General features: G+C 35.2%; 1 protein-coding gene across 3 annotated transcripts in view; it reads left to right on the top strand.

The window, feature by feature from the left end:
* LOC121367571 (RNA-binding protein 5-like) overlaps positions 1 to 14,526 on the top strand; it is a 30,392-nt gene extending 15,866 nt beyond the window's left edge. For all 3 annotated transcript variants that reach the window (XM_041491836.1, XM_041491834.1, XM_041491835.1), the window contains exons 7-23: positions 963 to 1,067; positions 2,299 to 2,359; positions 4,085 to 4,144; positions 4,702 to 4,966; positions 5,231 to 5,270; positions 5,555 to 5,729; positions 6,117 to 6,196; positions 6,770 to 6,857; positions 7,312 to 7,403; positions 7,862 to 8,038; positions 9,158 to 9,292; positions 9,732 to 9,779; positions 10,473 to 10,694; positions 11,082 to 11,132; positions 12,025 to 12,116; positions 12,573 to 12,699; positions 12,965 to 14,526. In XM_041491836.1, coding sequence (XP_041347770.1) covers positions 963 to 1,067; positions 2,299 to 2,359; positions 4,085 to 4,144; positions 4,702 to 4,966; positions 5,231 to 5,270; positions 5,555 to 5,729; positions 6,117 to 6,196; positions 6,770 to 6,857; positions 7,312 to 7,403; positions 7,862 to 8,038; positions 9,158 to 9,292; positions 9,732 to 9,779; positions 10,473 to 10,694; positions 11,082 to 11,132; positions 12,025 to 12,116; positions 12,573 to 12,699; positions 12,965 to 13,090 — 1,944 coding nt within the window. In that variant the 3' untranslated portion in view covers positions 13,091 to 14,526. The remainder of the gene's footprint in view (positions 1 to 962; positions 1,068 to 2,298; positions 2,360 to 4,084; positions 4,145 to 4,701; positions 4,967 to 5,230; positions 5,271 to 5,554; positions 5,730 to 6,116; positions 6,197 to 6,769; positions 6,858 to 7,311; positions 7,404 to 7,861; positions 8,039 to 9,157; positions 9,293 to 9,731; positions 9,780 to 10,472; positions 10,695 to 11,081; positions 11,133 to 12,024; positions 12,117 to 12,572; positions 12,700 to 12,964) is intronic.
* The last annotated feature ends 3 nt before the right edge of the window (positions 14,527 to 14,529 follow it).

Here is a 14,529-nt window from a genome sequence, read left to right as displayed (position 1 = left end):
TTGCTAGAGTGGACGGAGTTGGGGGGGGGGTGATGGCATTAATATTGATTTGAAATATGCTGCAGGCCGGGTTTGTGAGAGACAAGCTATTAACACCATGTTGGTGGCAGGGTCTGGTTTTTTGGGACTTAGATTTAAATACGGCAATCTTTTTAGTCAAATTTTAAACATTATTAATTGCATGCTGGTTTTAAACAAAATTACCTTTAGCGTTTTTAATGAATGACAGGATGTGGCTCGGTGGTAGAGCACTCACCTGAGGTGCAATTGTTACGTTGATTGCCCTCAGTCGACCAAAAAAAGGTCCCTTGCATCTTATTTGATAGGAATAACCTGTGGGTTGAAGTGGGTTTCTTTGCTATCTACATAGTGTAGCGGTATCCATTTGTTAGACACCAGTAAGGTATAGTTTGAAATACGAGGTGTCATTAAACATTTCCTTTCATTAATGGAAGGTTTTTTTTATCATTACAACAATGCAGACAGTTAATTAGAATATAAATTACACAGTATTGTTGTGCGAATATACAAGCTGTTTAAGAAATTTTAATTGCTGTATGTAACTATGCAGGCATTTAAAATGTAAAATGTTTGCAAAGAAAACAGCATAAGAACAGGTGGAATATCCTTTTTAAAAAAAAAAACAGGAATGTCTTCCGAAAGGTTGGTACACAGAATGGTACCATAATATGCCTTTTGAGACATTTTTATCTAGGATTGAGAAAGTGCTTGCAAATGTTGAACGTATGCAGACAAGTTCTCGACATCGGCTATCGAGATTTTTGAAAAGCGTATGAAAGAATTACGAGTGACACAGCGGCATTTGAGAAATGTTTTTGACAATAGTTTGGGCACTGCAGTCTAGCAGTTGGCAGTCACAAAACGAGGGTCAGCCTCTGGCTTGCTATGGTTTTAGGATCGTGTTGACCGAGTCTGTAATATGTTGGGTTTGTTTTTCTCAGGGTCGACTGAGCATCATGGACCACCACAACATCACGATGCACTACAGCACACCACGCACGGGGCACGAGAAACTACAGCAGAAAAGTGATTGGTCGTGTAGCAAGGTGTGTATTGGTTGTGTTTACATGTCTATGTTCATTGCTTATATAGCAGGGGTGGCTCGTAGCTCAGTGGTAAAGTGCTCGCTTGATGCACATTCTGTCTGGAATCGATCCCCGTCGGTGGGCCCATTGGGCTGTTTTGTGCTCCAGCCAGTGCACCATGACTGGTATTACTCAAAGGCTGTGGTATGTGCTATTCTGTCTGTGGGATGGTGCATATAACAGATACCTTGCTACTAATGGAAAAGGTTTCCTTTTTAAGACTATATGTCAAACTTACCAACTGTTTGACATCTAAACGCTGATGATTGATAAATCAATGCGCTCTAGTGGTGTCGTTAAACAAAACAAACTTCTTGTTATATAGCACTCAGAATTATCACTTGCTGACGTGTGAATGGAAATAATTCTAGCTAAACGGTCTGATGAAATTTTGTCTCCCATAAATCAAGCTTTGTAATGACAGGTGTTGGGCACCTAATTACCAATTTTTTGTGTTGATATTGAAGTAGGGTTGAGAGGTGTGTGTTGTTACAGGCCTATGGTTCCTGTTTACCGTATACGCAAATATTTTCGTGGCTAAAATAATTCGCGATCAGGCTTTCATTTTACATTTTCGCGACTCTGTCCCCCGATAATATAATAAAAATGACCCATATTTCATTTGCCAAACTGTTTTCAATGACGATTTCACGCACATACTTGGACATGTTCACTATGCTGTCAGCGAGACCATTACCATTACCAATATTTATTTACATGCTCATATACCACTAGAGTTTCAAGCATGTCTGTCCCGGGCTCGATCTCTGGATAGCCAGTGAGACGTCATGTCATGTCATGTTATCGATGGAACACGCACATGCGATACAGAACATTGAAAAACGCAAATATCATAAGAAATAACTTTTCATTATTGGTGATACTCACAAACTTCCATTTAAGGTTACAAAGAAAACAAACAAAACTGAGATTACGTAACAAACCAGGTTTACAGAATCATGTGACCTTGCGGACCACTGACTGCTTGATTCTGATATGGGTTGGGCATAAGACTATATATTATAAGGTAAATAATAATATACCAAATCGGAAATAAGTCCGCGCGTAATTAAATTTGTGGTGCTAACAACGTGTTCGCGATTTTCACGGTATATTTTATTCGCGAACATATTTGCGTATACGGTAGCTTCTTTTTTTCTTTATAAAATAATATTTGTATAACCTGTTTCAGTGTGGTGTTCACAATTTCAAAAGAAGAGACTACTGTTTCAAATGCAACACGTCGAGAGATGGTATGTTAGTGAATTCTTTACCAGTTTAGATTTAAAACATTTTTATTGGTCCACTACCAGTCCAACCGGAGGGGACGACTATAGGTTTCATATCTGTCCGTCCGTCTGTCCCACATATATTTTCCAGATCGGTTTTTTTCTCTCCATAAGGCTTTGAAATATTGAGCTGAAATTGTGTGTATAGCTTCATCATGTACTGTTACAGATCAAGTTTGACTTTCATGATGATTTACCCATTTTTGACAGAGTTATAGCCCTTTGTTTTCCGGACTTTTTTTCAGAAGACCTTTAGATATTGAGCTGAAACTTTGTGTATAGGTTTATCGTGTACTGTTACAGATAAGTTTGACTTTCATGGCGATGTACCCATTTTTAACAGTTATGACCCTTGAACTTTGAAGATGTGAAAATTTGTTTTCCGGATTTTTGCAATGCCTGGAGATATCAAGATGGAATTTTGTATATAACTTTTATCATTTGTATATAGCTTTACAGATCAAGTTTAACTTTCATGGTGACTTACCCACTTTTCAGAGTTATGGTCCTTGCATTATGGACCTTGCATTTTGGAGATAAAAAAAAAATGTTGGGCTCGGTAGAGGACATATTTTGCTTTAGCAGTACTCAAAATGCTTGTTAATGAAAGCTGCATTTTGATTAACAAAAGGTTTTTGTTTTTGTGTTGGAAATGTATCTTCTAATTTGTTAATTACACTACAGAGAGAACTTAATTAGAAAAGGTATACGGCTGTTTAGAAAAGCCCTTTTTTTTTAATTTTAAATTCCCAGAAAAACTTGCATTTTTTAATTTTTGTTTTGAATGTCTGAAATATGTTGTATATAAAGTCATGTTATATACTGAAAAATGCTGATGTATTGTGTCATGAAAGTATTGTAAAATAACAACTAGCCCAGAATATATAAAAAGTACTGCAATGTCATCTTTAGCTTACACAAAAAGTATTTAGACCGTAGCTGTTATTGAAAGGCAATAAAAACAATTAACTCGTTCTAAATGCAATCACCTTGTTTTAACATTGAACTGAATACTTTCAAGCCATGTGTAGCATATTGTGTTTCAATTAATAGCAGTGTTTTAGCCAGGAATATATTTTTTTTGAGCGTGGCGCAATGGAATTTAATACAACCACAGTCAACAGGGGTCCTGCAGAAAGAAAAGAGTTACGTTTAGGATTAGAGTAATTAATTTTGTCAAACTTGGGTATGGTGTCTACCTGTTTTACCCTCTGGCAGAAACCCTGAATAGGAATAGCCAATGTAGAGACAGTTGACCGAGTTGTGTGCTGACATTTGAAAAAAAGGCCTATTGACTTGAGAATTCATGTAATCAATCCTGTTCATGGTCGGTGGATTGTTTCCTGTACTAACCAATTGTCGAATGAAAAATATTTATGCATGGCTGGCATTTGTAGGTGTTTGCTTGCTGGATTTGAACTTAAGTTTGAAAATCTAACAACTCTTTATTTGAGCAGTTATCGCAAAGTGATAATTTATGATAAATCCGAAATATTTTTATGTGTTTCCGTTTAATGAACCTCACAGTAATAATGTGATAACTATATATAAATTTGTTCATTTTTTTACTTTTATCAAAGTTATATTAATGTGTGAATAAATTGTTGCAATCATTATTTATTTGCAATTTTAACAATATTGTGTTCACAAAACTTGTGATCTACAATATAATTAATTTGTAATTCCCAGAATCTGAGAAAAACCGAGGTGAAGAAGGCTATGACCAAGTGGGCTTGAATCCTTGCAACAGTGAGTATTACATATCTTAGTCGGTAATAATTTAACGACATATTATTGCTATACGCTATTGTGGAGTACTTTTGCATTCATCTAGATTTTAAAGCTAATACATTTCATTTTTTGAATATATGTAGAATTTTTATCGTTTTGTTTAATGACACCACTAGAGCACATTGATTGATTAATCATCGGTTGTTGGATGTCAAACATTTGGTACTTCTGACTCATAGTCATCAGAGGAAACTCGCTACATTTTTTTCTAATGCAGCAATGGATCTTTTATATGCACTTTTCCACAGACAGGAAAGCACATACCACGGCCTTTGTCCAGTTGTGGTGCACTGGTTGGAATGAGAAAAAATCCATCCTGTTGAATGGATCCACTGAGGTGGTTCGATACTGCGATGCAAGCACCTCAAGTGAGCATATTCAGCCGACAGCTAAATCCCGCCCCCTAGAATTTTTAGTGATTTATTTTTATTTCGCACTTGTACTTATTTAGATCTTAATATTAAACTTTATCTTAATTGTTATTATTAATAATGCATCTTTAATCCTTTTTCCAGCTCTTCTGTTTCGAGGATTGGATGCCTTGACAACTGAAGAATCAATACTTCAGGGGCTCTGTGCAATTTCTACACTGAATCCAAAAAATGTACATGTTATACGTGACCCGGCTACCAGTGTGTCGCGAGGTTTTGCCTTTGTCGAGATGCTTTCTGTCGCAGATTCCAAAGTTGTTCTTGATTTGTGTACAAATCCAGAAGCACCATTAGAACTCGATGGGAAGCAGATCATTGTGTCATACGCCAAAAACACTTTCAATACTGTGTAAGGAATAACATCTTACATCTTATTATTAAAATATAAAAAAGAAAAATTCTTGAATGCCTGCTTATTTTTATACTGTATTTCACTCCGTATATATAGTTTAAGTGTTGGAAGTATTAGATTGTAATTTCTTTTGAGCTGCGTTTTGTGATTTATATTTGTGGGCATAATTTTCATTTTGTAATTTTTACCAAGTTTTGCTAAGTTTTCATTGATGTTATTTAAATGATATAAAATCGATGCATGTTTATTTCATATTTCCAGCATGGCATCTATTGCTGCAGCTACTAATGGAGGTGCACAGGTTTGTAATTTAGTTATTGTTAATAGAGCATATTTCATGTGGTGTAGTCTTTTTTACCTCTGTAATATTACCCAGGAATAGTTTAACTGAAAAGAACCGATTTGAATGTTGTACTGTATTTTTCAAGATGATTTTAGATTCCAACCACATTACTATAGGACAACTAGTGGCCTTTTCTTTCTTTTTTTCTTTCTTTCTTTTTTTTTTTTCTTTCTTTTTTTTTCTTTTCTTTTTTTAAATCTAGTTTTTATCCTAAATGACATGATTTTGTTTGTTTACTGTAGAGCGAGTATTACCAGTCATTCTTCCCGGTGGGGGAGTATCCAGCAAACTACGAGCAGGCGGGTTACTATGACAGTAACGGCCAGTATTACGAGGGTCACTCGTACGAGTACTCACAGTATTACGGGGGCCAGTACGGGCAGGTGTCCACCGCTGGCTCAACGTCTCAAACACAGAGTGAGTTCACATCGGCTTATTTGTATTATTGGTGGACAGTGGACATGTTGCCTGTCAAGTTCTACGTGTATTTGGGGATGGTTAGAAGTGGTGCTTGTTCTGAGATTTTTAAATACTGAACTGCATCATTTACCTACTAGTAATCGTCAATTTCATGTAATTGCTAACCATGCAAATAAACACATTGCGTCAGAAGTTAGTTTCTGTGTACTCATTTAGAAAGTTGTAAATGTTTATCGCCTGTACTTGTACAGTTTACATTTGTAGGTCCCAAGCTTATCCAGAAATTAGTTTATTATTATGATTTTTGTACTGAAATTAACAGTATTCACTAATCTAGTTTTTATTTTTTAGTTATTTTCACAATAAGAATTTTGCTATTTATAGTTGATTCCACGAATGCTGCTGCTGCTGTTGCCCAAGCTGCCATTGCTCAGGCCAATGCTGCTAAACAGTACCAGAAACAAGTAGGTTCTTCACATATCGGTTGTACACATTGTTTGTATTAGCAATGTTGATATTTGTGTGTGTTGCTCTTGTTGGTATTTGCTATCCTGCCTGTTGGATGGTGCATGTAAAAGATCTCTTGCTATTAATGAAAAAAAAGAGCTATATTTTAAAATTAACAAATATTTAACTTCCAATAGCCGATCATAAATAAATCTAGTGGTGGTGTTAAAGAAAAGGAACTTTTTGTTGCCCTTGTTAATCCATGTTTCACAGTGCTTATTTTACATATTGTGAAAATCTCTTCAATAAAATTTGGGTAATATCAACTTTGGCGTACATAATTGGAGTTAGTGAATTGTTTTGTTGACAAAACAGATTCTAGATTTTATGCTAAACAGGCTAGTATTTCAGTGTTGTAAATAAGTTAATAAAATTTAATACGGAAACCTCATTCTGTAATATAGGAGTAAAATTATGATGAGTGGGTCAAACTCATAGTCAAAATACAAGGGGAATTTCATATTAAAATTTTACGTGGTTGTTTAAATATGAGCCTTTAAAAATTATGTTATTTTTATTGGTTGTTTTAGTTAACAGAACCAGTGGTTCAAGCACCACCTACCACAGCTGTAACCTCGACAGCTACAACAACAACTACCCAGGAATATACCAAATATCGTAAGTAATTTTGTGACCTTTTTGCCTTTGTTTTTTTATGGGGCAGGTTGTTTCAAGTTTATTCTCGGTATCAAATGTTAATTCATACCATGCCCCTTTAACATGTTGCTATTATGTCTTTTTGTGTTCTAGAGCACAAGCAAAGTGGAAAATATTTTTTTATCTGTATGAATATGTAAAATATCTGTTGGTTGTTAAAACATTTCTTTAACATAGATGTCATTTATAGTTCCCAAATTGAATTTTCAGTCAGATATGCCACTTACCCCCACCCCAATTATGTAACCAAACTTTTTACTCCTTATTTTTGTGTGTGAATTTAAGTAGCCAGCAACTGTGGCCCTTTTGATTCAATTATTATCATTGTTTGTGTTTTCATTTACATATTTGAAATTTTAACTCTTTTTAGCATACATGTGCTTTACGGTGAACATCTGCTTTATTTTAATTGCAGCTGCTCCTGATGTGTCTACATACCAATATGATGAGTCATCCGGATACTATTTTGATCCTACCACTTCCTTGTATTATGATGCCAACTCACAAGTAAGATACTAAATATGAATCATCCAGTTTGAGTACACAAATATGTTTGTTTGCACTTGTTTGAAGACTGCTTCTGTAACTAGAACAGTGCTTTGTCATGAATTAGGTTTAACATGATTTATATATTACCACTGTTTATTATTAAAAGTTCATATAGCATACAGTTAATATATATTGTTAAATGATGGAGAAAGGTTTTTGCGAGTATTAATGGCAATTTAACACATTTTTACAAGGATACTGTAAAATGATGTTATAAAACCAAAATAATGTGCATGATCTATTCTAAATGGTTAATAAATTTTTTTTTTTTAAAACCCTCAGAATTGCATGTTTAAATATTTGCCTTTTGCGTGTCATTAATTAATACTTTTAACATTGACTTTTGCTGGTCCTTCATGGTTTATTTCCTGTAGTATTTGTTGCCGTTACTGTGAGATTGTTTATGTTGTTTTCAGTACTACTACAATGCTCAGACGTGTCAGTTCATGTACTGGGATGCCGAGAAGAGTACGTACCTGCCAGCCCCATCAGAAAGTCACACAGAGGAGACCAGTGACACGCCGGGCGTTGACAAGTCCAAGAAGGACAAGGATAAGAAAGAAAAAGTGAAGATAGCCAAAAAGATTGCAAAGGTTGGTGTAGTATAATGCAGAGATATATTATTGTAGTAGTGTTGGTGTAAAGTGATTCAGTTAGTAGATTACTGTAGAACAGAGTACGTTGGATCAAATCCCCTCAATGAAGGTTGATTTATTTATTACATTTTGGAGACAACATAGGGACTGGGTTGCTTATCTGTTACATTTTGGAGACAATATAGAGATTGGGTTGATTTGTCTGTGACATGTTGGAGATGATAATGGGACTGGGTTGATTTATCTGTTGCATAAGTGGGTGATATATGAGATAGTTGACAATGGGTTAATAGACTAGATATTCAGTGTTCGATATCCCCGATATCCTGGGGATACCAAAATTTAATTATGGATACCAGACTAAAAGAACCCAGTATCCCACCGGGATACCATATAATATTGTTTGTTTTAAAATCCTGTGTTTTTTTATTTTTCGCTAGACAATGAAAGTCGTCATTTACTGGTGAAGTTAAGTAACAGTATTTTCGAGCTCATACCCAGCCTAATGCTATGCCATAACAATGTCTTCCCCAACTCGTACCCAGTCTAATGCTACACTGGAGCAATAGCAGGGTAGCAATAGATTGGGAGGCCCTATGTCGCTATTGTTTTTGTTGGATGTTTCCTCCCTTCAAATTTTATTTGAGATATTGATTCCACATCTGCAGAAAATTGATACAGGTAGGTTTATCAGTAATAATGTCAGAATCACTTATAAATTACTGCTAGATATTAATTTATGTTAGTATTATTCAAAAATAGATTCCGTTTAAATTTCACAAATTCCGCGATTGCGGGTTGCAATAGATTGCGAACGAGAACAGTGTCGTCCAAGTTTGTTACGATGTTATTTATGAATTTCGTGTAAGTGGGATACTAAATTCTCAGTTGGGATACAAGATTTTGAAATTTTAGTACCCAAATGGGATACTGCCCCAAATTTTTAATCTCGAACACTGATATTAGTGGGTGATTTAACTGGTGGACCATTATCATTAATTTGTGTGTGGCTTCATCTGTCATGTTTTATTGTCTTAGTCTTCAGGTGGTCATCCATCTGGCTAGAACGTGATCACAGTACCACATATGAGTGCATTGGGTTTTTTTTATTCACAGGACATGGAGAAATGGGCCAAGTCTATGAATGCTCAAAAAGAAATGAAGACTAAAATTGCTCTACCTTCATTTGGAAAGAAAGAAGAAAAAGAATCCGCTACTGCAGATGCGGGTTTTAACATTCTGGCCATGACGGTAAGTTGAAACGTACAGTTTGGGGTTTAGGTTAGTGTTGAGTACTTTTGAAATGAATCCCACTAGACTATTTAAGTTAATTGTTGTTTTTTCAATCTGGTTATGTTTCTGCAGGACAGGTTTTTATTTATTGTACTTAATGTTGAATTCATAAATAAATCTAATTTAGTTCTGTGTAGCAGTTCTCTTCTCAGATAGTTGCTATTATACGGTGGGATTTAGCACTGTCGGTTGAGCACTCGCCTGAGGTATTTGTTTCGCAGGATCGAACCACCTCAGTGGATCCGTTCAACTGATTTGGGGGGTTTTCTCGTTCTAACCGGTGCACCACAAAGGCAGATGATTAATTGATCAATGTGCTCTAGTGTTGTTGTTAAACAAGCAAACAAACATTAATGTTTTAGCATACACATTTATTTGGATGCGCTTGTTATTTCAGAAACCTGGTGGACCAGAAGACAAGAAGTTAATGCCTCCTCCACCCACTGTAAGTAAGACCCACTACCATACCAATTAGCTAGAACATTTGTAATGTCTGTGTGAAAATGGTTTTACTAGATGTGAAAATAAAACACCAGCGTAATTGGTTTTGCAATGTTTTTGCTCCATAAAAACACTCCCCTTGTTCATAACTAACCACATTGAACACTCAAAAGGTAGTGAGATGTTTTCTCAAATTAAAATTCTGTACGTTCTACTCCTTGCTTAATTTCAAATATCCAACCAAAATATATTTGAATTATGTATCTTAAACCACATAGCTACAAAATGTGTTAATTTTAGTTAATTTATAATAAAATCTAGAGAAGCCATGTATAAGATTTTATACCTTTTTAATTTTACTAAAATATTCCATTCCATCATTCTGTATGTGTGGAATATGCTGTGAGATTAATATTCATATATATTTTCAGTTGTGTATTTAAGTTTTTCTTCATTTCCAAAATTTATTTCAAATCTTGTAGTTTGTGTTCTGTAGTTGCATTAATACATGTTGTATTGATACGCAATTAGCTGCGTTCTTGTTGAACAGCCTGTTTTAAATGTAGTTTAAATTTACAGCTATGTAATATAGATCATGTATATTTATGTATATAGAAGAGTGCCTGGTAAGTTGTCTAATTTGTGCCTGATTCTTTTGTTCTTTGTACAATAAAATATGTGTTCAATCAATCAACAGCCTGGTGGTAAAGGAGGCCAGTCTGGGATTCCCGGCCTCGTGGCGTCCTACGGAGGCGACAGCGATGAGGAGGAAGACGATGACGCTGCGGGGGCGGCAGGCGGCAAGCTGGACGAGAGTAAACTCGTCGACTGGAATAAACTCGCTTGTCTGCTGTGCAAACGTCAGTTTCAGTCCAAGGAAATTCTTGCTAAGCATACCCAGTTCTCTGAACTACACAAGGTACAAAGTGATAAAGTTTTTTTCTGTCCATACTAGAAATAAGTTCTAACTTCTTATTAATTGACATAAACTTTTGCAAACAATCTTTACCAATGTGCTACATAGGGGACTTGGTAATACAAGGGTGATCTAATTAATGTGTACACCAAAAATGTATGAAATAAAGACGTAACACCCTCCTCCAATATACAAGCATACACATTCAGGTACATTATCATATCTTGTCTGTGTGGTACGACCACATATGTGAGCATTGTGTAAATGTTTAATATATTGTGTAAATGTTTGTGTAAAAAAATATACAATAATTTGAATTTGACATTGATTACTTTATTTAAAGTAGAATAATGGTTGTGTATGATTGTAAGTTACCTTGTCTTCTTTTAGCAAAACATGGAGGCAGTACAGAGTTCAAAGCAAGGACATGACAAAATTGAGGTAAGATAGTGTTCAGCATTCAAATTTAGCATGAATAAGCTGACCCTGACAGTTATTACACTTACAAAATGATTACAATTTTCAAAAACATCTATAGGGATACCTGAATATTAAGCTAAACAATCCAAAAAGAAGGGGGAAAGCCATCATTTCCTTCCACTTTCATATTCTTGATATGTTGGTGATTTTCTGGAAGAGTTGCATCCCTTTGAATATTGGCTTTTTATCTGATCATTATCTTGTCAGGGCAGTTAGATGTTGGCTTACAATATTGTGAACATTTAAAAAATTATATTTTTAATGTAAAAAACCCAGCTACATGATACATCAGTGTTGGTGACAAATTAAAGTTTGTTTTGTCTAACTACACCACTAGAGCATATCAATTAATTAATCATCGGCTATTGGATGTCAAACATGGTAATTATGACTCTCGGTCATCAGAGGAAACCTGCTACTATTTTTTTAATACAGTAAGGGATCTTTTATGTGCACTAAGCACACACCACGGCCTTTGACCAGTTGTGGTGCACTGGTTGGAACAGGAAAAACCAATCAGTTGAATGGATCCCGCCCCAATGACAAATTAGTGCCACAGGTTCATTGATACAACAAATAACAGTAAAAAAAATACTGTAAATAAAAACTAAGTTTGAAGACATTCTAAGTGAAAGTTAATGTTACTGGATAATATAATTAATGTTGCTATTGCAAAGCTTATATAAATGTTCTGGTGACATGGCACCAGCCTGAAGAACACAACACACACAAAAAAACAATATCTTTTGTAATATTTTATTATTATCATGAATAAAACATGATTGGTGGTAGCTGTCAGTATTTTTTATTGCTCAGGTCAGAGTTTCTATATCTTTTTCTTTCTTCTGTTCAGTATCGGGATCGTGCAAAAGAAAGACGACAGAAATATGGAGCCGCGTCTCCACCTGAACCACGGAAACGCTACCAACCTCCCACTGAGGAGTTGTAAGTTCATTCTCCATTTCCACAGTGTTGTCAGGTCGTAGGGAGGATTAGTTTATCAACCATGTTACCACCATTAAAGTAAAAAAAAATTGCGACAGCTTCATGCTGATAAAATGGGAGGGTCCTATTGTAATCATTAAAATTATTATTCAGATTATTAAACACAATTTGGCAGTAAAAGGGGAATCCATGGCAACAATGAAAGTACAGCAGATGGGGTCATTCATTCAATAGATATTCAACCTTTAGTCACAACATCTCAAGTATTAGTTTAGCATATTGCTACATATTAAAGTAAGACCGGTAAAACGGATACAGGTCAATAGATTGAGGAAGACAAAATATATTTAATATAAAGATTAACAAATTATAGAACAAAGTGATCTGAATAGACATTTATTGATTTACATTATTTAAAAATGTTTTTTTTCTTTCTACTTTTTGCGTTTTAAATAGGTACGAGGAGCCGACTAAAGCTGGAATTGGTGGTGACAATATCGGCAGTAAACTGTTACAGAAGATGGGGTGGGCTCCTGGTGCAGGGCTTGGCAAAGGGAAACAAGGCATCACCGTACCTATTGAGGTAGGGAAGCATTTTAGTAGGACCGCACATTTACATATGTGTTTACCAGTAGCTGGTAAAATAGTAAGATCATAGTAACTTGCACTATTTGACTAGTACCATCAAAATCCACTGCATTTGTCTGTGCAAATACACTAGATATATATCTTTGAACTACGAGTAAAAGTGTTCTGTTATTTGAATATTATCAGATGGTCTCTGACAGTGTGTAGAAATATGTCGGTTTTGGTTTGCACTGAATTTTTTTGTACTTTTTATATTTCAGGCAAAACGCCGGGTGCAAACAGCTGGTTTAGGAGCCAAAGGTGCCAACATAATTCCTGATGCTGGAGATACATACAAAGAGAGTGTGAAGAAAACAATGTTTGCACGGTATCAGGAAATGGATTGATGCATGACTTTCTTTTTGTATTGTTGGGCATCGTGGAAACACATGAGAGTGGAAACAACATGGCTGTATCTCGTGAAGACCTCGTCCATTACCTATTGTTTCAATGTTGTATTCAACAACTGGAAATTTGCAGTAGTCGATCAAACATACCAAAACAAAAAATGGGTGTTGATATTCTGTTGGAAAATAATGTTCATCTGTTGAAAAGTTGGTGTTTGATGAGATTTTAAGATTGGTCTGCTCAATAGGTGATGACAGTGACACACATCGGCATCAAGCCAGTTCCTACTTAAAGAACACTTTCTAAGTGTACTTGAAGAATTAAAAACGTTTACCTGAGAAATTGTAAAAAGTCTGCATGAGAGATTTTAAAATCTAACATGAGTTTGAATGATGCATTACAAATACAAATTTTTACCATCAAATATGAAACTTTAATCACATACACACATTATTTTGTTTGGAGGTCATCAAGCAATATCACTAAAATCTTTAAGTAAACAATTTGGTGTATGTTATAAACTATGGCATATTTTAATTGGTGTAAACAGGAAGTTGTGACATGATACTTCAAACTGGATGTTCACCTGTATAAATCGGTGTACCATAGACATTAGGATGTGCAATGAATCTACACTACCAACATGAATTGGTGTGCATTTGGATGTTTTGACTGATATGGATTGGTGTACATTGGATATTAGGACTAGTTACATACACATTGTATGTTGGTTCAGTATGAATTGGTATGATGTGGATTAATTTCCACTATGTTGTATGAATGTGTACAGTAGATGTTGGGACCTGTATGAATGTGTACAGTAGATGTTGGGACATGTATGAATGTGTACAGTAGATGTTGGGACCTGTATGAATGTGTACAGTAGATGTTGGGACCTGTATGAATTGGTGAACATTGGGTGTTGAGACTTGTATGGAATGGTCTATGCTGATGTTGTGTGTATAAATCTACTGGGCGTTGAGGAGTGAATTGGTGTACATAGGGATGCAAGGATTTGTGTGAATCTGTGTCAACTGATGGGACCAGTATGAATTGTGTACACTGGATGGTTGTACACATGGTTTTACATGTGGATGTTAGACGTCCATGACTGAAACTATAATAAAGAAATTTGGATAGGTTCCTTTACAGTCAAAACTGAATCAAAAAGTGTATTGTATACCAAACTTAGTTTTATCGGAAAAAAGTGCTAAAACGTTTCTCTCTTTTTTCCATCCGTTTCTTTTCTTCATTTTTTCTTCTTTTTTTCTTTTTTGTCCCTTTAAATTAGTTCAATAGTAAAGTTGGCTGTACAAAAAATGTTGAAATGAAGATCATTACTTTACTTACAAATTTTAACTGTTTTTGCTGTTATGTAAATTTTTGAAGGAACCACGTTGGATTACCATCATGCAAAATAAACCATTTTCAAAAATGT

This window comes from Gigantopelta aegis, chromosome 3 (assembly GCF_016097555.1).
Source record: "Gigantopelta aegis isolate Gae_Host chromosome 3, Gae_host_genome, whole genome shotgun sequence".
NCBI classification, from domain to species: domain Eukaryota; kingdom Metazoa; phylum Mollusca; class Gastropoda; order Neomphalida; family Peltospiridae; genus Gigantopelta; species Gigantopelta aegis.
The sequence above is the reverse complement of the archived record's forward strand: the minus strand, read 5'-3'. Positions and strand labels throughout refer to the sequence as shown.